At 55.7% G+C, this 23670-nt stretch overlaps 1 protein-coding gene across 18 annotated transcripts in view; it reads left to right on the top strand.

The window, feature by feature from the left end:
* The window catches only part of DNMT3A (DNA methyltransferase 3 alpha), a 242092-nt gene that overhangs the window by 110492 nt on the left and 107930 nt on the right, over nucleotides 1-23670 (top strand). For 10 of the 18 annotated variants that reach the window (XM_038394727.2, XM_043509959.1, XM_043509969.1 and 7 more), the window contains one exon: nucleotides 3587-3926. In XM_038394727.2, coding sequence (XP_038250655.1) covers nucleotides 3587-3926 — 340 coding nt within the window. Of the gene's footprint in view, nucleotides 1-1840; nucleotides 2036-3586; nucleotides 3927-23670 lie in introns of those variants that run through there. The other 8 variants (XM_038394733.2, XM_043509964.1, XM_043509972.1 and 5 more) reach the window with 2 other exon arrangements.

Genomic DNA, 23670 nt, shown 5'->3' with positions numbered 1-23670 from the left:
TTATGCTACGGCTCAGGCTGGAGCTCAGACTCTGGAGCCCTGTTTTTAGAGCGGTCGCGTGAGTCCCACTGGCCCAAGTCTCCTGAGCCGGGCTGGGAGGCTTCCTTCTGCATGCTGCGAGACACACCCACAGAGACAGTGTAGAGGGAGACGAGGAGGGGGCAAGAATGGAGCCCTGAGGGGACCCACCCCATAAGAGGAGAGTGAAGCAAGACCACCCCCAGATGAGACACCGAGGGAGGAGGCCAGGCTCCCGGAAGCCCAGGCATTGCAGGGTACCGAGAAGTGAGTGTGGTCGGCCGTGTTAAAGGCAGCCAGCCATGGCCTGGAGGGGCTGGGGTTGGAGCACTGGCTGTGAAGTTGGTCTCAGAAGAGGTCATTAGAGATCTTTGGGGAGGTGTCAGTGGAGGCCATGGGGCAGAAGCCAGATTGGAGTGCGGCTGGGATGGAGTTTGAGCAGAGGACTTGAAGCAGGCAGCTGTAGCTGTCTCACACTCGGTGAGCCTGGAGGTGAGGGGCTGGGCCAAGGATGGTTTTTACAATGCGAGAAAACAAGTCATGGGCTTTTTGTGAAGGGAGGAAAAGAACGAGGCAGATTCCAGGGAGATGGAGGCATGTGCACGAGGCAGCTGTGGGTGAGGAAGGGCTGGGCATGTGTCTCCAGACAGTGCCTGGAGCCCAAGGGTTTGCTGGTGTCTGACAAAATCTCATCTCCCAAGTGAGATCAGTAGCCTGGAATGTGGGGCTTTTCGAGAGGGGTGCAGGGGCGTAACGGGGTGGGAGTGGGGATTTGATCTTAGCCTGGGCTCAGGAGAGATGCCGGGCAGGGAAATGGGCCCGGCTGGGGGCCGTTTCCTGGGGAAGGGCTGGGAGCTCTGGTGACAGGATGGAGCCCTAGAGAACAGACTGGGCGATCCTGGCCCAGTTGCATGAGGCCTGAGGGGCCTTTTCCAGCTCTGGCTTCTCTGATCCCATTAGCCATTTGAGCAGCTCTCCTTCCAGGTGGGGCTGGGGCCACGTGTAAGGACCAGCAGGGCAGGAAGGAGTGCAGGCTGGGGCACGCTTTCAGAAGGGTTCCAGTGAGCTCTGGGTGTGTGTGTGGGTGTGCGCAGGGGTGTCACACAGCGTGTTGCAGTGTGGAGGGTGCTGGTGTATTTACAGACCTGACAGCCTTCACCTTCCCTTCCCCCTGCGTCCCAGCAGGTGAATAATTGCTGGGTGCAGTGTCCCAGGCATGGGCTGGGCTGGGCTATACAGTGTTTATGAGTCTGGTCTCCCCAAGCCTGACCTTTTCCTGCACATGGGAGTGGACATGGGGAGGGGAACAGGGCCTGCAACTCACTCTGCAGGCTGGTGTCCGTTGGTCCTAGGACCCAGATGCTTCAGAATGGGGCAGAGGGCATGCACCCCCACACTGCCCGCTTCCCTTGCCAGGGCCCCCCTCTGCTTATCACTGGAGGCCTCTTGCCTGCGCTCCCGTGTGACCAGCTTCAGGCTGGGGTGAGACCTGGATCCCATGGCCAGAAGGGACCATGGTGATCATCTATGTAACAGGCCAGAGACCTGCCCAAGAACCATTCCCAGAGCAGATCTTTTAGAAAAAACATCCAGTCTTGATTGAAACGTGGTCAGTGATGGAGAATCCACTGTTGGTAAATTGTTCCAGTGGATAATTGTTACTCTCACCATCAAAAATGTACTCCTTATTTCCAGTCTGAATTTGTCTAGCTTCAGCTACCAGCCTTTGGCTCCTGATAGACATTTCTTTGCTAGATTGAAGAGCCTGTTATCAAATATTTGTTCCCTGTGTAGGTACTTATAGGCTGGGATGAAGACATCCCTTAACCTTCTCTTTGTTAGGCTAAATAGACTGAGATCCTTGAGTCAATCAGTATAAAGCTTTTTTTCTGACCCTTTAATCATTCTCGTGACTCTTCTCTGACCCCTTACCAATTTATCAACATCCTTCTTGAATTGTGGGCACCAGAACTGGACACAGGATTCCAGCAGTGGTCTCATGGCTCCAAAGGCAGAGGTAAAAATAATCCTTCATCCCTACTTGAGATTCCCCTCTTTATACATCCAAGGATCACATTAGCCCTTTTGGTCACAGCCCACGATTGATGTCCGGATAACAGGTCTATAATTTCCTGGGTCGTCCCATTTATCTTTGTAGTAAGAAAAGAGCCTGAAACATATGGTGACGATAACACTCTTTCCATTCCATTGTATCTCTGGAGAATGTTAGACAGAAGCTACTAAAGTAAGGCATTTTTAAACCAGCAGGACCATATTACTTTCATTCAAGAGTTTTAAAAGAGCTGGCTGGGGAGCTCACTGAACTGTTAATGTTGATTTTCAATAAGTTTTGGAGCACTGGGGAAGTTATAGCCAATGGGGAAGGATTTCATGCAGGCCCCAGGAGATGTCTCTGGGGTGCAGTGTGTGTGTATTTGGGGGGTCAATAGTCTATTGACCTGCTGCTTGTAGCTGGGAGCAGTCTGGTCCCCCAAGCTCGGTACAGTGCAGGGGGTTCAGTGCTGGGAGAGGGCTGGGCATCTGCCCCATGCAGTGCCTTTAACGTCTGCAGCACTGGGTTCTCTGGCACTCTCAGAGCTGTACAGCACTACAGGGCACTGATGGGCCCTTTCTGAGCCCTCATCCCCCCAGAGCCAGTGCAAGGAGGTTTCACGCCCTAGGCGAAACTTCCACCTTGCGCCGCCCCCCAACCACGGCAGCTCCCTGCCCACCCCGCCCTGAGGCGCTCCCCCTGCGGCAGCTCCCTCTCCTCGGCCTGGGGAGTCGCGTGCAGCAGCTCCCCGCCCCAGCTCACCTCTGCTCCGCCTCCTCCCCGAGCATGCTGCCGCTTCTCCCGCCTCCCAGGCTCGCAGCGCCAATCAGCTGTTTGGCGGCAAGCCTGGGAGGGAGAGAATCAGAGCAGGGCGGGGCTCAGGGGAGGAGGTGGAGCAGAGGTGAGCTGGGGCGGGGAACGGTTCCCCTGTGTGCTGCCCCCCCGTTATTTGCTGCAGGCGGCCCTCCCCGCGCCCCCCTGCCCCAGCTCACCTCCGACGCCTCCATCCACTTGGCACCCTAGGCTACCGCCTAGTTCGCCTAGTGGTTGCACCGGCCCTGATCCCCCCAGGTGTGGGTCCGGTGCAGTACATGGGGTTGCGGGGCAGGACTGCGATACATGGTGCTGTGGCCGCCAGGGCTCAGCCCTCCCAGAGGGTAGGTGACTCATGCAGAGTGCCAGTGAATGGGGCACCCCCCTGGAAGGAGGAGCCAGGGGGCAGGTGGACGTGCGGCGGAGAGGACTGAGATGTCCCAGTGAGGGCGCGTGCCAGCTCTAGCACAAGGGTGTAGGCTGGGGGCTGGACCGAGGGGGCTCTTTGGGGATCATTCGGGGGCCGTATCAGGTGAGGGCACATGGGACATGGATCAAGGGGCACGTTGGGGGCCAGACTGGGGAGCACCAAGGGCAGATGAGGCTGGATGATGGTGCTGGCGAAGGTGGCCCAAGGGCCTATGGAGCCCAGAGCTGGGCAGGAGCTGGCCTCTCAGCCTCTCCCGTTCTCTGTCTCTGCAGGTGGAAAGTAGTGAAACATCCAAAGACACTGCCTCAGTCCCAAAGTGCCACGCCCCCTGTCAGGATGCTGGCTCCACGGAGCAGGTGCCCAATGGAGACCTGGAGACAGATGGTGCCCAGTGGAAAGGCCCAGAAGACAGCGATGGGACCCCGAAGGGCGGGCAGCATGGCGAGGACGAGACGGACAGCCTCCCAGACAGTGAAACGGGCCAGACCCTGGAGAACGGGCGCTGCACCCCGAAGGACAGCCCGGACCCACCGGCCGATGAGGGTGAGCTGGCCCCTTCCGCCCCCCAGAAGAAGAGAGGCAAGAGGAAACTCTTGGAGACAGCTGGGAAAAGTAAGACCTTAGCGTTTAGGGCTCCCGTCTACAGGGCTGGCAGGATCCAGGATCACGGGTAACGTGACTTCTGACCTGCCCATGGTCCTGCTGTCTCCTGCCTGTGCCACTGTGGTGCCACCATCCAACTGACTTGCCCTGGGGGAGGGTCTGCTACAGAGACCAGGGCTGTAAGCAGGCTTGAGAGGTACTGCTGGAGTCCTGGGCACCAGAGGGCTGGCTGGGAGCCCAGGGACACAGTACAGGGGTAGGCGGGTGTCGTGGCGAGAAGGCGATAGAGTAAATACCGAACTTCCTTGGGAATGAGCCGAGCCGCCTCATTCCTACCAAACGACAGCCCCGGGAAGCTGAGTGGGCTAATGGCTGAGACTAGGAGGGGAGCCCCAGCAACTGGGGAGCAGCAGCCAGTCCCCCCGACCTGCCCCCACAAAGAGCTGTGTGTGTTCCCAGCTTCCCACTGACTTCCCTCACCCCATAGGTTCTGTGGTCCCAGCTGCCTCACTGCTCCTAGAGACACTGACATGGGGGGAGACCGAACCATTGGTGGGGTCCCCTCTCCAGCATGGGGAGAGAGTAGGGATGTCCTGACACACCCACCCTGGAGAGCGGCTGGGGAGGCACCATTGCCAGATTGCCAGCTCTGGGTTCAGCCGTCAGCGCCCCCTGCCAGGGGAATGGGCTCTGTATTGCTGGGCTGTGGGAGGGGAAGAACCTGCAGCGGGTCCCTGCGGGGCTGCCGGGGGTAAACGCTGGGGGCAGCTAAGGAGGAGCTGTCTCTGCCAGCTGGGAACGCCACTTCACCAGAGGAAATGCCTACTTGGAAAGATCTCGCTGCTTTCTGCCCCCTATGCCCCGCCAAAATAGTGCCAAGAGGCTGGATAGAGAGCCTGGCCCTCACCAGGAGACAGAGAGACCCACGCACATGTCAGACACACGCAGATGCAGTGCAGTTCAGTGAGGCTCAGTGGCATGAGAAGCTCTACAGGTGCTGCCAGAGTGTAACCGGGACAGAACCCTGGAGTACAGGCTGCCCTGGGGCTGGACGTTAACCCCTGCAGCCATTCCCTTACTGCTGTCTGGTCCTGACCCCTCCATGCCATCTCGGCCCTCTCTCCCCCCCGGGAACCGGTTTTCCTGCTTGCTTTTCATAGCAGAGCCTTTGCTCATTTCTGGCCACGGGAGGGGAGTCTCTTTCTCCCGCTGCCCTGGGTTTGGAGCTTGCCCCGGGCCTGAGCCGTCTGTCACTTATGTTGGTGTAAGTCAGATGTAAGTCCTGGAGGGGGAACTCAGGCCTTCTGCTGTGCTGGCTGCAGTCCCCTCCTCCTGGGTTGGACACTGCTTTACATCAGTTTCCACCTCCAGATCATGGTCCCTGACTGTGTTTGATGAGCACTGGCCTTAGCTTTGCACGTTCCGTGCGGTGAGGTCTGGGGGCACCTGCAGGGCTGGGGCACTGCAGCTGAGTGCGGGTGTTGGTACGTTCTCTCAGAGCCCAGGCTGGCGTGCTGGGCACCTTTTGGTGGATGGAGTGGATGGTGCCAGCTTTCCTCAGGCGGAACGGGCCCAGTTCTGCTTTGCTGCCCCTGAGGCTTGCTATGATTGGCTGGTGAAGTGAGGCCCAGATGTGGGTGCCAGGCAGTCGAATGGGTGGGGCTGGCTTGTTGGGGGCTGTGTCTATCCTGTTCTTTCTCTGTGGGAGAGAGGCCCATAGAGCTTTTTCTTGCAGTGCTCTCAGAGCCCATCTGCAGTTCCCTGCCACTCAGGTGTCAAAGTCGGGCTGTGCTCAATCGCCGGTCTGCAATAAAGCCCATGTAACACTGCAGGGTTCAAGGAGGGGCCAGTTCCTGTGGAGACCAGCTTGTCACACACACAGGCTTCCTGCCCCGTGAGCCAAGAAAGCTCCTGCACTCATAAGGCAAGTTTGTTTGCAGAGGCATCAGGAGTGAGAGGAAGGTCAAGATGTGCCCCCAGTAGCCCACTGCCTGCCCTCTCCCCGAGCACTAGCCATGGCTCTGCCTTCTGTGGCTTGTGTTCCCTAGCCAGCTCCTAAACCCCTTAGGAGACAGCCAGCTCCCAGTGGTAAGCCCCTTTTCCTCTCTGTCCACGGGAATGTCTTAGCTGCGAGATGGGTCATACTGGGCTCCCCGCTGGGAGAGCGCCCTGCTCTTCTCCTCCTGGGCCCTGCTGGTTGGGCTGGGATGTCTGAGATTGCCCTGGCCTAGCCTGGTGCAATATGACATGGCTTTATGGCCAAAGGGGTAGGGAGCCAGCGGTGTTGGCAGAACTGCACTGAGCTGGGCTCCCAGCGGCTGCCCTGTGAGATTGCTGCATTCGTGCTAGTTCTCACTAATCATTATCCCGGCTATTTATGCTCCCCGGCAGAGCTGGAGCAGGAACTGCCATGTAGCTCACAGAGCGTTAATTACCAGCCCCGGCCCAGCTAGCCTGGATCCTGCCTCTGGCTGTTCCCAGATCCCCAGGCCAGGGACCACAGTGATCAACTGGCCTGACCTCCTGCATAGCACCAGCCAGACACCTGCCCCACAGTAGTTACCCAGAGAAGATCCATTAGAAAAACAGCCAGTCGGGATTTAGAATGGCCAGGGATGGAGCATCCCCCATGGCGCTGGGGAAATTGTTTCAGTGGTTAAGGGGTGTCAGAGGAGGGTCTTCCCCTTGCTGGGCCATACTTGCTTTGCAGGGCATGGTGTGATAGAGGTGCCAGGCCTGTAGTTAGGGCTCCCTTCGCCCAGCTCTGAGTGGGAGTTGTAGCTTTTACGACATCCCTGCTCAGAGCTCTGTGTGGGGCTGATGGGGGACTAGAAACCTCTTGTCAGACTGCTGCCCGAGCCCTAGCGAATCGTTGCCTTCACTGGCCTAGTAGGGGGTGCTGTTAACCCAGCCAGGGCCTTCCTGCTCCTGGCACTCATGGCCAGGGATCCTAGAAATCTGTTTGCTGTGGAAAAATGCGGAATTTGCATTTTTACAGCGAATCTTTGGTTTTTACATTTTGTGAAAAAATAAAACCCTAAACAGTGGAACCCCTATTATCCAATCTCATGGGGTCCAGGGCCAGATCGCATCCCCAGAAATTCAGGTAATCAGGAGAGCTTTCTGTCCCTTATTTTCAGATGTGGTGGGGCTCGGGCAGACAGTCCTACATGGCTGGGACTGACAATCCCAGCCTCTGCTGCTGTCAGGCGCGGGCAGCTGGGGGTTCAGTTAATACGGAGAACCAGATAGCGGATGCTTGGCTAAGCTGCTGTATAGAATACAGACATCGAATACAGACATATTTGGTGTATGTAAGAAATACAAATAGCAATGCTATCAATTGTATTTTATTATAATGAGTGATGGTAGTGCTGGTAGGCTTTGACCATTGTGCTCAGCTGACACCTGTGTATATTGCGGCTAGGGAAGCTAACATTCAGCATTTCATTTTCATTGTGGAAAAACGCCAATTTTTGTTGTTTTTATCAGAGAATTTTGGGTTTTATCATGGAAAACGGGGATCCCTGCTCATGATTCTCCCTGACCTGAAATGCAGTAGCAGGTGTGGCTCAAGGAGAGTCCCACGCAGACCTCAGCCAGACGGGACTCTGTGGCTTGGGGGGAAGAGTGGAGGACCCCCAGCGGGGGTGCAGAAACCAGGATCCCTCAGGAGTCAGCCCCAGTGCTCTGCAGGGGCAGGAATAGCCAGAATTGCCGTTTCCTCGCCAGCAGCCAGGCCTTGGAATTGGACCAAGGGACGTTTTGGGATCTGGAAATAAGCTCAGTCCTGGCAGGACAGAGAGACGGGCTGCTGCACCCATGGCACAATGCCCCCACACGGCGGCAGATGGGGGGGAAACTGCACCTGAATAATCCTAGCGGGGGCAGCGTGAGGCAGGCTGGGAGCCCATTGTGTTGGGCATTGCACAGACACATGGGGGCACAGTGCCTGCCCCAGGACCTTGGGGCTGGGGCAGGGAGCTGGCTACAACATACAAGCAAAGGAGATCAGGCAGCACTCGGCGCTCCAGTGATCATGAGGATGGAGGTGGGGAGAGCAGGCCCTGGGCCTGGAGCACAGCTCTGGTTCCTCGGTCCAGGGGTGGGTCCAGGGGTGGTGCGGATAGAGGCCTGAGGTGCTAGAGATTTCCATAGCAGAAGTGGGGAGGGGGCAGCCAAGGCTTTCATGGAGCCACATGTCAGGTTGTAGCCTCGGGAGCCCTCAAACCCTGGTGGTGTGAGCTGCTGTGCTCGGGGGGGAAAGTGGGGCAATAGGCAAGGCCCAGCCCCAGCCTGCCCTCCTTGTGCTGCTGGCTGGTCAGGGGATGCCTTGTGCCTGTTCGTAGCCCATGTCACTGGGCAGACTCCTCCCTGCTCCCCTTCCCTTCCATGGCTTGTTAACCGCTCTAGCAGCATCTGAGCCTTAATTAGACTGGGAGCTGCCTGTGCTGGCCCCGTGGGGCCCTGTTCTGGTTTGGGCCTCGGGCACAACTGCAGTAAGAGTTACAGTCACAGCAGCGCTGCCCAGCTGCTTAGGGAAGGAAGGAAAATCCTGTCTCCTGTGGCAGCTGCAGGGAGAGTCTTTAACGAGGCAGATGGCATCAGCCCAGTTGGACTTGGGCCTTTTCTCTTGGGGAAGAAGTTTACCAGCCCCAAGTGGGCCAGCCCTCAGTTCTGGTCTCAGCTGAAGGCCAGGAACTCTAGCCATACAGTACCCCTTACTGACACCCTGGGGTCAATATTGACTCGCAGTGCCTTTTCCTGAGCTCTCATCCATGTCTGACTGAGCTCTCCTGCCATCCCCCCTGTTCGCAGGGCCTCAGCTGTGACGGAAAACACGTTCCCCCATTGACTCGTGAGCCGAGAGAGCAGCCCTAGGAAAGCTGTGTCTTCCCCAGGATTTCTGAGCAGAGTGTTCTAGTTACTGCAGAGGGAGGCAGCTGGGTGGGGCGAGTTCTCTTTGCAAGCTGGCCTCAGCCAGGCGCTCCCAGGCCAGGGAGCACAACACCCGGAAACATCTCTAACGCTGGACTCTCTCCAGCGGCGCCTGTTCCCCAGCCACCTCCTGTGCACCTCAGGGCTTAGGTGTAACTCCGGGCTCCAGCTGATGCTCACAGGGATGTTTCCCTCCTCCCGCTGGTTCTCAGCCTGCCAGTGAAGCTCCTCCGAGCTTTGATCTGCAGGGTGACACACAGCCTCCAGGCTGTAGCTGGCCTGGGCAAAAAGGGGTAGCACAGACCCTCCCCCCACACCAGGACATTAGCAGCTATGATTGAGCCTACAGCTTGAACTGCCTTGTGCTGTGACCACTCAGTGGGTTTGGTGTCACGCACACTCTAGCCTAAACCCAGCAGCATCTTCTCGGTCACTCTCCAAGGTTGGCGCCGGTACATCACTCCCTTCTCCTGAGATGCTCACCATGGCCTGTGGGCACCAGGGCGGGTTTGCAGGGGCTGACCCATGCTGCTTGGCTCTGCCTGTTTTGTGTGTCTGTGTAAACGTCCTTTGCTTAACTTTGCAAGGACAGTCTCTAGGAAAAGGCAGGGGACCCTGTGATCCTGGCCAGGCCAGAAACCAACAATGACGGGGATATTCAAACCAGACACCCCGAAGGTCTGCCCAGCCAAGGGCCACACTGGCAGCTTCCAGGAGTCTGAGGGCTACACCTGACTGGCATGAACCAGAGTGGACCGCAGATGTCTTCACTTCAGTATGGAAGTGCAGCCTCCCTGAGACCGCAGGTCCCAGCTTGCAGTTCTGCATCTTGAGTGGACAGGCTTGGCTGAGATTCAGCATTCCCTGCTGGGAGCTGTTGTCTGTGTGGGCCTTTGCCCTGCACCGGACATGAGAGTGGCTGTGGGCCATGTTCCCTTGGGACCCCCTTTTGGGTGCTGGGGAAGTCCTGCTCCTTGTGGGTTTGTGGCCCAGGTATGCTGCCTCCCTGCTGTGGCCGGGGTGTTTCTTGGCTCATTGGTGTCCTGGGACCCCCCTCCCTGCAGTGCAGGGATCTTGCCCAGACAGGGAGGACTTCTGGAGCACGGCCTCGTCACACCGTCCCGTGCTTGGTCCCTCGCCCGGCGTGTGGCAGTAGAGCGGAGACGCTTGTCCCTAGTTTCTTCCCACTCCCTTTCAGTGGCTTTGGGGCGCTGTTAGACCCAGGCCTTGTCCTGCTACTGTGGGAATGCCCAGCAGTAGCTCTCCCGAAGAGCCTGAAGTGGCTTGCTGTGACAGGTCTCTCCTGGGGGAGCAGCAGGCGGAAGGGGGCCTGAGAGCTGGGGCTGGGGCTTGACAGGGAAGGGAGACTGAGACAGGAGCTGGAGGACCCTAGGTTAAGGGAAGCGGGCACTCTGGGATGGCTCCCCAGCCATGGGGGGCTTTGGGAAAGGCTGAGATGTGGGAGCCCCGGGCATAGCTTGTTTGCCTTCCTAACGGCATGTTCCTGGGAGTCTCATCAAACCTAGAGGGGGTCCTGGGGATCTGCGGTAGGCTCGGGGGTTGTTAGTTCGCAGCTGGCAGCAAACAGCCTTGTTAAGCTGCTGAACACAAAGGGGTGTCAGTATAGCAGGGAGAAGGGACCCTGTCCAGGTGGGTCGGAGTCAGGCCTGGTTGTTAGTTCATCCCCTGAGCATCTGAACGGCCTCTGGGCCCATTTCCCTTCTCCAAGTGATTTCGGGGCCGCTTGGGTTATAGGTAGGTGCCAGCCCCTGGTTTCTAGCCCAGCCTCTGCCCCAGCTGCCTGCCTGCCTGGAGCTTCCTCAGCTCAGCCTCCCCATCAGGAAAGGCAGGATAATGCTGTGGGTGGGAGTGAGTTGTGAGAGGGTTCCCAGTCCCTTTTTGAATCTTGCTAAGTTCTTAGCCTCAGTGTCTTCCTGAGGCAGTGAGCTCCACAAGCTAAGTTCATGCTGTGTAACAAAGTACTTCTTTTGGTGGATTTTGAGTTCACCCTCTTTTTATTTCAGGTACTGTACTATCACTCTTGTGTTATAAGGCAGGGAAAAAAGACGCTCCCGATCTCTCTTTTCTGCGTACATACATTCTCTCATAGTGCAGAACCCCGTAGCGTCACATCACAATGAACAGTAAACACAACACACAAGAGTTGCAGTGCTTCTCCACATTTTGCCTTGAGAAGTGCACCATACTTGCTGGTCATTTCTTGCTTCACAGTTTGGTCTTTATGTTGGCTATTACTGAGTTCTGATTGGATCCTGTGTTGGCCTTCTTGAAGGATCTGCTCCCCCATCACACCAGAGTGCCTCCTCTTCGAGATCATTATGAAGTCAATATGGTTCTGAGTCCACAAATCTGGCCATGTCCAAGTCCAAGTCCATTGCCTTGGTGGTTTTTGCTTGAACGAGGTATTTGTTAATACTAAATCATTTCCAGTCACAAATTGTATGTGTCACAGTCCTCTGCTGTTTTTCTTGCCATACCCAAACTTCCCATCCCAGCTGAACCATTCTGGGTAACTCTCGGGACCAATGCATACCATCCAGTCCCCTTGTGTGAACAGCTTCTAACTCCTTCTTGATGTCACCCTAGAATGTCTCAGCCTGTTCATCATCACAGTCAATCGTCGGGGCGCAGCACTAGAAACAGTTACATTATAAGGCTGCCAATCAGAGTCCTCAGCCTGCTGCTGACCCGTTTGTAGGCCATGTAGGGGCTGATCTACTTCCTGAACAGCGCAATCCCATGCTGCCTGAGCCTGTCATCACCACTCCAGACCAGCATGTCTCCTTCCACAGGGATCATCCCATCCCATCTGGACTCACACAGACGGCTCATGTCCCACTTATACAAAGAGACCTCATTGTGTGTTAGCTGGAAGTAACTTGCTTTCGTGGTATGAATGTTCCATATGTCAATGGAAAACACTTGCTTGGCTAATTTAATTCTGTACCAATCATTATTCTGTAGACTTTGGTCATGTCCCCTCTTAATTTGTTTCCTGTCTAAGGTCATCATCCCAGGCTTTTCAGTCTCTCCTTGGGTTTTCCCGTGTCCCTGATCATTCTTGTTGGCCTTCTTTGAACCCCCTCTTGTTCTGCGTGATCTGGAGTGAGATGGGCTGACCAGTCCTGCACACGCTATCCAGATGAGATGACACCAAAGCGTTAATAGATTCTTTGTACTGTTCTCCAGCCCATTCCTGATGCATCCTAACATCTGGTTTGCTTCCTTGACCACAGCTGCACCTTGAGACACGGTCTCACAGAGCTGTCCGCACTGGAGTGCCGTCCCTTTCCTGAGTTCATGCAGAACCCTGGAAATTAGGCAAATAGTTTGTGTCCCCTCTAACGAGCATTACTCTGTATTTATCAACACCGAAGTTCATCTGCTGTTGTGTTACCCATTCACCCCCCCCTTATTTCTGTCTCTCTGAAGCTCCTCACAGCCCTCTCTGGTCTGGATTAACCTAAATAATTGGTGTCAAGTATCAGGGGGGTAGCCGTGTTAGTCTGTATCCACAAAAACAACAAGGAGTGTGGTGGCACCTTAAAGACAGATTTATTTGAGCATAAGCTTTCATGGGCTAGAACCCACTTCATCGGATGCATGGAGTGAAAAAATTATTTAGAGTGAAAATTTTCACTCTAAATAATTGGTGTCATCTGCAGATTTTGTTACCTTTCTGTATCACCCCCTTTCCAGATCATTGATAAATACAGTCGGCAACACAGGCCCTTGAGGCCCCCACTCTTACCTTTTTACCATGATGCAAATTGACCATTTCATCCTGCCCTTTACTTTCTGCCCCCTACCCAGGTTTTGACCCATGACAATACTGTTAGGAGCTGGGGGAAGCGTTGTTATGGGTTGAGTTAAAACCCCATTGAGGTTGATAGATGCGAACACAACCTTCAGTTAACATCACTGTAAGCATAAGCCCCACCTGGGACAACAGGAGCATGTATGTGAACCCGCCCAGGGGCTTTTCCTGAATATTGTTTTGGATAGGTGTGTGGGTGGGAAGGTAGGAACAGAGGGAAAAAACCAAACAGTAACAACTGGGAAAGACTGAGCTGAGAGAGACCCTGAAAGAGCAGCTGAAAACACCAGGGCTGATCCTTCAAGACACCTTGGAGTCAACAAGAATGTGGACAACGGTGATCCAGTGGATGTAGCATATTTAGATTTTCAGAAAGCCTTTAACAAGGTCCCTCACCAAAGGATCGCCTCTGGAGCTTTTAAAAAAAAATTGGTGTTAAATTAGCTATGCTCCAGTCAATTGGTATTAAGGCTGATTTAAGCGATAGGTTATGTACACAGTTAGTAGTTCTGCAGTTTCATATTTGAGTTCCTTCAGAACTCTTGGGTGATGCCACCTGGTCCTGGTGACTTATTACGGTTTAGTTCATCAATTTGTTCCAAAACCTCCTCTAGCGACACCTCAATCTGGGACAGTTCCTCATATTTGTCACCTAAAAAGAATGTGTAGAGTGTGGGAACCTCCCCCATGTCCTCTGCAGTGAAGATCGATGGTGCTGTGAGAGGACACCACATTCCAGGATGGCAGCGTTTATGATTTTCCAGTCATATGCTCTCCTGATACTGGCATCCTCTCTCTGGGACGTCATTAATTGCTCTGGGTCCATTCCTGCAAACCCCCCCCCCTCCAGTTTCCAGTGGATGAACTAGGGACATGGGTGCTTCTGCAAATTAGAGGAAGGGAGGCACACCTATTCTCCTGGGGAATTCATTATTTGCTCTCCTGCGTGGGGCAGTGTTTGCCATCAGCCTCCCACCAAGGCCATCGAGACCCTGCTTAGGGCCTGGCCTGTATGTGAGTGTGAAATCACAGCACTGCAGTTTCTCCAACCGCCTGGCACGCTGTCCCTCTGGATTGCCGGCTCTAAAGCACCATTGCAGGCAAGTATCAGAGGGGTAGCTGTGTTAGTCTGGATCTGTAAAAGCAACAAAGAGTCCTGTTGCACCTTATAGACTAACAGATGCTCCAATACATCTGTTAGTCTATAAGGTGCCACAGGACTCTATGCCTGGGCTGCAGGGAAGCAGGCTCTGTCCTGGCAATAAACATCAATACTTTGCCTCTCACCCCATAACAGCTTAGCTTCATGTGCTGGCCCTTGTCAAAGGCCTTTTGACCGTCCAGTCATAGAGTTTAAGGCCAGAAGGGACACCTGGCCATGCAGTCTGACCTCCTGTATAGCACAGGCCATGAACACCATCCCGCCTCCGCACACTAACCCAGCAACCCAAGTTCGACCAAAAGACTGCAGCCCACAGGAGACGTTACATGCCACTGGGAGAGACAAGGAGGGAGCGAGGGGCACCAGGCCTGCAGCCCCCACCATGGCAAGGGAATAGGGTGAGAGACACCCAGGTCAATCCTGGCAAGTGACCTGCACCCACACACTGTAGAGGAAGGCAAAAAAAAACCCAAGGTCTCTGCCAATCTGACTTGGGGAAGAATTCCTTCCCGACCCTGCATAGGGATAGCTCAGGAGTTTGAGCATTGGCCTGCTAAACCCAGGGTTGTGAGCTCAATCCTTGAGGGGGCCATTTAGGGATCTGGGGCAAAAATTGGGGATTGGTCCTGCTTTGAGCAGGGGGTTGGACTAGATACCTCCTGAGGTCCCTTCCAACCCTGATATTCTATGAACACTGCTCTGAAGAGAAACCAGAGTATAATTAAGGATTGTAGCTGTCATGTGTCCTGCATACAGCAATCAGCTAGACCCTGAGCGTGTGAACAAGAACCAGCCAGCCCAGCACCTGAGAGAGAGAACGCTCAGAGCCCTGACTCACCCTGCCCAGTGCCCCATCTCCAGCCACAGCCATCCCTGTTGCTTCAGAGGATGGAGATAAAAAAACAAAACAAACCCCGAATACAGCGGGGAGCAAAAAATCCATTCCTGACCCCTGCAGGGTTGAAGCCGGTTGAAAGCCTGAAGAATGAGCTTTAGGAATATAACACAAACTGGACTGCTCAGCCCTGTCCCCTACCATCACAAACAACGCCATCAATAATCACACTCCGAAATGTGTCCAGCTCGCTCTTCAAACTAGTTATGCTGTTTGCCCTGAGGACTCCTGCTCACCTCTCTGATGGTTAGAAACCTTCTAATTTCCAGCCGGAGTTTGTTCCTGGCCAGTTTAGCCCCATTTGTTCTTGTGCCAGCATTGTCCTTTAGCGTCAGTAGCTCTTCCCCTCCCTGGGGTGTGCCCCCTGCTGTGTTTGTGGTGTGCAGTGAGATCCCCCCCAGCCTTCTTTCTACTGGCCTGAACAAGCCAGGTTCTGCCAGGCTCCTCTCATAAGATAGGCCCTCCTGGCCGGCAGGTATAATAGGCCTGGGGAGCTAAGCCTCCCAAAACCCAGGCCCAACCTCTGCCCCAAGGCCCCTCCCTCGGTCTGCCTCTCCCCTGAAGCTGGCAGGGGCTCGACTTGGGTGCAGGGCTCGGGATAGGTGGTGGTCCAGGGCAGCTCGAGCCAGCAGGCGACTTGACCCATCTGGCAGCCAGTGGCAGCTCAGGCCAGCCAGCATCCAGGGGCGGCTCGAGCTGCCCAGTGGCTTGGGCTGGCTGGCAGCTTAGGGTCCAGTGGGGCTTGGGCCGCAGTGGGGATCTCAGGCTATTCTGGCTTCAGCAGGTGGAGTGTGTGTGTGTTGGGGGGGGGGAGCTTGGGTCGGTAGGGGGAACTGTAGTCTCTGCATTCTCCTGATCATCCTAGCAGCTCTTCTGTGCACTTGTTTCAGTGTCAAGTTCATCTTTCTTCAACATGAGTGTCCAGAACTGTACCCAGGATTCCAAACGAGGACTTCCCAGTGCCTTGTACAATGACGTTAATGCTTCCCTAGCTCTTCTGGAAATGCCTCTGCTGATACAGCCTAGGATCGCATTCGCCTCTTTCACAGACACATCACACTGGCGACTCTTAGTCATCCTGTGATGGGACCCACACACCCAGGTCTCTCTCCTTCCTGTCGCTTCTTCTTTAGCCGCTACTTTATTGTCATGTATAAATAATTTGAAGAGATCAGAGAGATCCCTTTCCTTCGCAGAATCCATGGTGGTTAGACCCTTTCAGACCTGGACCTTCCAGGCACTTGTGATCCTGTTTTCAATTATTGTTACAATCCAGTTTACCTGGTAGAAATGCCCTGGGTTACGCCTAAAGCCTCTTTTAGCATCATGGTGATAGTCTCTCAGCCACTGATTAGCTGGCTATGACCTACTCAGTGGCCATTGATGCCTTTCCTGTGCCAGTCAAAGGGGCAGCAGGAGACATGTCTCTCCCTCAGCATTAGGCCAAGAGCTCTGTGCACTGCCTCCAGCCATGCTCTGTGCTGGGGATGTGACAAAGTGGGACTGTTTCCTCAAAATGTGGAGGTGCCTCAGTTTCCCCTAGGCAGTTCTTAAATATCTAGGTGGTGGGATAAGGGTGTATGATCGTAGCAGAGCCCTAGAGGGCAGGTGTGGGCAGGGGTCTGGACACAGAGAATGGCCGATACCCTGTTTCCTGGCAACTGATCACCTGGCCCTTCCCCCCTGCAAGGTGAGAGCTAAAGGGTTGGAGAACAAAGGAATCGGGTGACCTCCTGGCCTGGGAAAGGGACAAAGCCCAGAGGAGGGGAGACCGGAGAGAGTTTCAGTTTGGGGCTGTCTGGGGACATGGAGTGAAGTGCAGACGTGGTTGTCTGGCTCACTGCCCCCCAGAATGGACCCAGCTGAGGGGTCCTGTTCTGTGCACCAACAAGCTCTGTTTTAAACCATGTTCCTGTTGTCTAATAAATCTTCTGTGTTACTGGCTGGCTGAGAGTCACGTCTGACTGTGGACTTGGGGGGCAGGACCCTCTGGCTTCCCCAGGAGCCTGCCTGGGCGGACTCGCTGTGGGAAGCGCAGGGAGGGGCAGAGGATGCTGGATGCTCCGAGGTCAGCCCCAGGAAGGGGGAAGCCGGGTGAGCTGTGTGTCCTGCAGACAGTCTGCTCCCAGAGAGGAGACTTCCCCAGAGTCCTGACTGGTTTCGTAGGGAGCAGTTCCAGAGCATTGCCAGGTACTCCATGACAACTGGTGGCAGAGGTGGGATATACTGCACCCCATGGATGGCGCTTCCTGCAGTAAGTGACTGGGGAGCAGTAAAATGAAGGGGTATTGACGAGGACCAGGCGTGCTGAAGGCTCAGAGAGGAGCAGTTTCTAGGGGCGGTTAACCCCTGGGAGTGTGTGACCAGCAAGAAGGATTGGGCAGTAATGGGGTCCCCCTGCGGACTGCAGTGAGCAGTCTCAGGGGCGGAGGAGCCTGCGGCTTGGCCCTGGGAGAGAGAAGGACTTTTGCAGTAACAGGGTTCCCCTGAGGATTGCTGTGAGCGGTCCCAGGGGTGGAGGAGATGGCAGTTCGACCCTGGCAAAGAGGTGGTGACCTCAAGAAGGGCTGGCACACTAGGGGTTCTCCCTGGAAACCATGGGGAGCTGAGAGCACACAGGCCTCAAGTCCACAACAACTTGGGAAGAGCGGAGTGAGGGCCTGTCACCATCTCTTTAAGAAGGACATTGTAACCCTGTGCAAAAAGAGAGAGTTGAGCATTGGAAAGTTCACCAAAGCACAGTTAATCGTGCAGCTGGAGGATGATGACCGCACTCAGGAACAGATTCTTGACCCAAATGGGGCTAAAGCAGGATCTGGGAGCAGCTGGAGTAGTGGGCAGGCATCCCCAAGACTCCTGTCCCCGACCAGAAAAGGGTCTTCACGATCGGGTTCCCCATCGGGGGATTGGAGCTGAGTCCGAGAGAGCAAGAGGACTGGGAGAGACAGCGAGAGCCCGAGAAAGAGCTGCAGGAGCAGCAGCAGCATGAACTGGTGATGGTGGAGCGCAGAGGCAGAGGGGACTCCCAGGGATGAGTGGGGATAGACCCCGGGGTGCCAGTTCCACAGGGAACCTCGAGACTAAATTGCTGCCCTGGTTAAGGAGGGGGGGATGTGGATGCCCCCTCACTGCCTTTGAACAGGCTGGCGATTTGAACCAGGGGGCCCCTGTGGAACAGCCCCGGTGTCTAGCTCCCTTGCTGGGTCCCAAGGCCGTAGACTCCGTCAGCCAGATAGGTGGGGAGGTGGACAGGCTCCCACTTCTGGTCCCAACCAATGTCTGTGTGGAGTCTCTTGGGCTCAAGCCCCTCAGACCTCCAGTGGGAGCAGAAGGTGATGGTCAATGGGGAGACATTCCTGGGGTGGCGAGATCCTGGGACAGAGAAAACTGTTGTCAGGCCCCTGGTGGTGCAGCCTCACCAGATGCTGAGGGGCTGTGTGAGCTGGGTGAGGGTCCCAGGGATGAAGCCCCTCACCCTGCCTATGGCCCAGATCCCTGTGCAGACCCAGGAGGGGTGGATCTGGCTGGTCGTTGGGGTTCTCCAGGATATCTGCTGTGAGACCCTGTTGTGGGGTGACTGTTTCTCTTTGGGACAGGATCCAGGCCCTGCTCTTGTAATGGCCAAGGGTTTGAATTTGAATCCAGGGAACCAATCGGTGGAGAGGGAAATGGTCAGTGGAAATGCAGATGACCTGGCTGGCAGCGGGGAGGAGCTGCTAGGCTCAGGCTACCTGCCTGCCTGTAACCAGACCCCTGGAGCTGGGTGGGACAGAGAGATGCTCCTTGCCCCCTTGCAGACCGGAAGTGGGATTCACCCTGGCTCTGATGCAGTGAGGAAAGCAGAGAGCTCGCTGCCTGCCCTTGCTGTCCCAGTGGGGGTAGGCAGCGAGCTCTCTGCTTTCCTCACTGCATCAGAGCCAGCGCGAGTCCCCTCTCCGGTGGCAGGGGATCTGTTGGGAGTGTCAAGGTGCTTGGTAAGGAAAGTCTGGATGAGCCTGATGGCTTTGTCTAGTCAGCAGGGTGGGAAGGCGAGGAGAGTGGAAGATGAGTGTCCCTGCACCTTACCTGTTAGCTGGGTGGAGAATTGGGACAGGGAAGGAAACGTGTCTGTGTCTGTGTCTGTCAGGGGTATGGACTTGCCTATGGAGGGAGCTACCGTGATCTCCAAGCAGTTGTCTGTGAACAGCCCTGTGTGCTGGGACCAGGGGAATGATCCCGAGCTGTGTGTCTGGGAAAGGAGAAAGTGTGTCCGGCTCTTCTTATTCTGTGGAGCAGACAGAAGGGACCTTTCAGCCTGGGATGGTGAGAATAGTGCAGGTGTCTCAGAGTTGGTTCTGGATTCAGCTAAAGCCCAGGAAGGGAATGGTCCTAAGTTTTTGTCTGCGACGGAGAATGGCCCTGTAACTAGGTCACATCCAGTTAGTGTCTATGTAAAATCCCAGAGCCCAGACAATTCTGGTGCTTGTATTTTGCCTGTTGCTAGTGTGTGGTTGGGAAAGGCTGTAGCAACTCTGTCTAATCAGGGTGAGATCCTAGCCAGGGCACAAGGAGAGCAGAAAGGTGATTTGATTGTGTTACCTACTGAGGGTGTGGAAACTTGTAGCAAGAAGGAAAAGATTCCTGAACTTGTGTGTGGCAAAGGGAAGGAGAAGGCTTCCAACCTTTTCTCTAGGAAGTCTGTAAATTTGCCTGAAAGGGGATTGTGTAGGAATCCGCCTGATGGGCCAGAGGTAATTCTGGATGTAAGTGAGACCCAGAAAGAGTCTGTTGTTGCTCAGGAAAGTGTTCCTCTAGAGCAAGCCCTAGGTGAAGAGGGTAAGGGCAGAATTTCTGTGAAGGGTGAATTGTTGCATAGAAAAGCCCCTGGGGAAAGGAATCCTCCTGGAGTCTTTGCAAGCAGTTCACTGCCACTGAAGGGTGTGAAAGTGATTTAATCAAGAAAGTTTCAGTTCCTAACAGCCAGAAATTTTCTGTTGTGAATGGATCCTCTGACTTTCCTGTTGGAGGATCCAGTGTGGATGGCTTTGAGAAGGTCTCAGATGGAGTGAAAGCTGTTAAGAAAGTTAAACAGTCCTATCACCAAGTGGCTGTGTTTGGCCAGCTTGTTGGGGGGACAAGGTTGTTGAGAAAGGGATGTCTCCATGTTAGTTCTGTAAGTGAACAGTCTGTGGCCCAGGTCAAGATGGGGGCTCTTAACCAAGAGAGCCTGAATTGCAGCCCTCCAGACTGGAGCGCTGGGAGAAGACCCAACCCCAGTTTGATCCTCAGGGGTTTTAGGGTGGCAAAAGGGCACGGGCCGCATAAACCTTCCCACATGTGGCATGCGAGTGCTATCGACCACCCCTGACCTAAGGGTGGGCGTGAAACTGGAAGGGCCTGGTGTAACTCCCACCAAGTAACGGGAGAGATGCTGTGGCATCCATGGGAACGTTGGTGGATTCGAACTTCCCCAGGTCACCAGCTAAAGTGACCCTGCTCAGTTCGGTCTCGAAGGGGGGAGAGATGTGACGAAGCGGGACTGTTCTTAATGTTTCCTCTGAATAGTGTGGGAGTGCCTCAGTTTCTCCTATGCAGTTCTTAAGTATCTAGGTGGCGGGATAAGGGTGTATGATCGTTGCAGAGCCCTAAAGGGCAGGTGTATGCAGGGGTCTGGACACAGAGAATGGTCGACACCCTGTTTCCTGGCCCTTCCCCCCTGCAAGGTGAGAGCTAAAGGGTTGGAGAACAAAGGAATCAGGTGCCCTCCTGGCCCGGGAAAGGGACAAAGCCCAGAGGAGGAGGGTCTGGAGAGGATTTCAATTTGGGGCTGGCTGGGGACATGGAGTGAAGTGCAGACGTGGTTGTCTGGCTCACTGCCCCCCCAAAATGGACCCAGCTGAGGGGTCCTGTTCTCTGTACCTACAAGCTCTGTTTTAGACCATGTTCCTTTCGTCTAATAAACCTTCTGTGTTACTGGCTGGCTGAGAGTCACGTCTGACTGCAGAGTTGGGGGGCAGGACCCTCTGGCTTCCCCAGGACCCCGCCTGGGCGGACTCACAGTGGGAAGCGCACGGAGGGGCAGAGGATGCTGAATGCTCCGAGGTCAGACCCAGGAAGGGGGAAGCCGGGGGAGCTGTGTGCCCTGCAGACAGGCTGCTCCCAGAGAGGAGACTTCCCCAGAGTCCTGACTGGCTTGGTAGGGAGCAGCTCCAGAGCATCGCCCGGGGACTCCGTGACAGGGCTCTTCACCCATGTTCCTGGTGTGTCACCCGCCGGACGGGGAAAAGGCAGTGATTCTCCCAACACAGCGCCGTGGGCTGGGGTGGAGCCTGGAGGGCTCAGTGCCAGCTGCTCAGAGCTAACCACAGGGCTGGCCAGGGCTTGTTTTATTAACCAAACCCCATCAGAGCATTCTCTGTGTTCTGGCTGTAATAGCATCTTCCAGCAAGCTCTTCCCGCCGACTGCAGGAACAGCTCAGGAGCTAGCAGTGAGCTGCCCTGCGGGGTATACGCTGGACGGCTGGGATTAATTCTGCTGCGGTTTGGATTGCCTGCCAACTTCTCTCCCTTCTGGGACGTTGCCAGTGTGTGTCACTACTGCCCGGCGTCCCACACCCTCTACATCACACCTAGGGGGGCTGGCTCTTTCTGCGGCTCGCCGGGAGTGGGTTCTCTCTTTCTGGCAGGAACCCTGCACTGTTGGGAGCCAGTCCCTCTGGGCCCTAGATGGCTGGGTCTCTTCTGCAGCGAGTGCAGGGGCAGAGATGCCCAGCAGGGCTGCAAGTGACCCAGGGGGTCAGGACTATGGAGAGGGGGTTAGCTCATTCCCAGTGCTTTTAATTTCCTATTGGCCAGGAGCCAGGAGGGGGAGTGTGCATGATGGGGGAGCTACTCTGATCCCAGCCTCTGCGCTCCAGCACCCAGTGGGGCTTGGCAGTTTGCATCTCCAGTCAGAAGGCTGGAGACAAATGTATTCAGCAAGGTGAAGGGGTGGGGGTGAGGGGGGGCGCCAGCCATAGAGCCCAAATCCGCAGAGGGGCCAGCAGGGCAAGCCCCCTCCACCACACACTGCACCTGCATAGCGTGCCCACCTGTGCCCTGCAGGGACCCTCCCGAGGGGGAGTGAGGCGCTCAGTCTCCACGGCCCGCTCCCTCCAACGCTGCTGAGACTGCTGCCAGGGTCCCCTCTCCCAACTGGGCTGTGGCCACCCACTCATTTTACCCAGGCTGTGCAGCCTCAGGATTGGCAGCTTAGACTGGGCTGAGCACAGGGCTGGGAGCCAGGACCTTCCATTGTTATCCTGCCCTCACCACCGACCTGTCTGAGCTCCTTTCCCCTTCCCATGAGCCCTGGGACTCACATCTGTCACGTGTCTGTTCTCTCCTCTTCCCACTCCTCTGTCGCTTTGGCCAAGTGCCTTCCCCTTACTGTGCCTCACTTTCCCCCACCTGTAAAATGAGACTAACCTGCCCCAGCTCCCAGGGGCATAAGGGCTGTGGTGCTCGAAGGCCAGAACTCCACAGCGTGCCATTACCAAACAGCCAGCCGGTGGGAACTGCACTAGAGTGGTGGATTCAGGAACCATTACAGGGCAGCTCGGCTGGGCAGCATCCTGGGTGTGCACCTCTAACCTCAACCCCAGCCTGGCCCCTGGACCCCACTGCTCCAGCCCGTCTCCTGTCCCCCGTACCCTCAATCCCCAATATGTGCCCAGCGTGTACCTCCTAGTGTGTCTGCAGCCATCCTTGGCTCTCCAGCCTGCCTTGCTGGGAGAAGGGCCCTGACAGGTGACTGCGCTGAGGATTGCAGTGTTCCCAGTCCCTTAGCAAAGGCTTTTCTCCAGCTGCTGGATTCCAGTCCCTGGGATCGGCCCTTCCCTTACCCAGGACTCATTTCCGTGCCAGGCCCAGCCTGAGAGCTGGCTGCTGAGTGGATCAGGGACCAGGGTTCGGGCTCAGGTCGGGACCCCTGCCTACAGCAGCTGCACAGGGCAGTACCACTCTCCTGGCATTACCACCTCAGGGCAGGTGCCTCTGCCCTGCTCAGTGCAGAGCTCTCCTTTTCTCTCTCCCTAGGAACCAGGCTGTGTAGCTCCAGGCCTGTCTAGAGCAGTGCCCATTTTGTGGGGAGTGACCATTGAACACCTGCCCTCACCTGGGCCCCGAGCCTAAGGAATCTCCCATGGCGCCCCAAGCCCTGGGAATCTGTTAGCAAGGCCCAGCCCCCGTCAGCGTTTGTGGCAGTGTGTAGGGAGCCAGCAAAGGTGTGTGCACTGTGCGAGAGGACTGCAAATCTGTCAGCATGCTGCACTCAGACTGGTAGCTCTTCGGCACCCCAGGATCCAGGATGGAGGAGGAGGCCATGAGTGACCTGGAGTTTGGCAATGTCTCTCCCAGCCCTATGGGAGTTTGTCTACGAAGCCCAGCTCCCAGTCTGGGGCAGCTCAGCGTGCATGGCTTGCCTTTCTCAAGAGACGCCCCAGGCTGCAGTGGTGTCGCTCAGGCCTAGTGAGTAGCAGCAAAGCTGGGTTAGGCCAGGGCTGGACTATGGGGATACTCTGTGTGGCTTGAAGTGAATCAGCAGAGCTGGATGGGGATCACCGGACTGGAACGACAGGGTGGGCTCCCAAAGTAGGCTGAGGGGCAGCGTCAGAGCTGTGTTTGGGGACACCAGGGCTTGATTTTCAGGGGAGCTGTAGCCTTGCGTTCATGACCAGTGAAAATCCACTAACTACACCTTTACTAAAAGGTGGAGCCCCCCCTCCCCCCAGATGTGTATGTGCCATGCCCCTCATGGTAACTCACACTCAGCACCCCCCCTTGCGTTTGGCCTCATAACATGGTCGCTTTGAACGTGTCAAGGGTTTGCAGCCCCAGAAACGGTTGGTTTTATTTTTAGCTGCTTTCCTGGCAGCAGCTCTGCTCATACCTGCAAGGCAGC

The sequence above is a fragment of the Dermochelys coriacea genome, chromosome 3 (genome assembly GCF_009764565.3).
Source record: "Dermochelys coriacea isolate rDerCor1 chromosome 3, rDerCor1.pri.v4, whole genome shotgun sequence".
Classification (NCBI taxonomy): domain Eukaryota; kingdom Metazoa; phylum Chordata; order Testudines; family Dermochelyidae; genus Dermochelys; species Dermochelys coriacea.
Note: the sequence above shows the minus strand (reverse complement) of the source record. Positions and strands in the feature narration are given on the sequence as shown.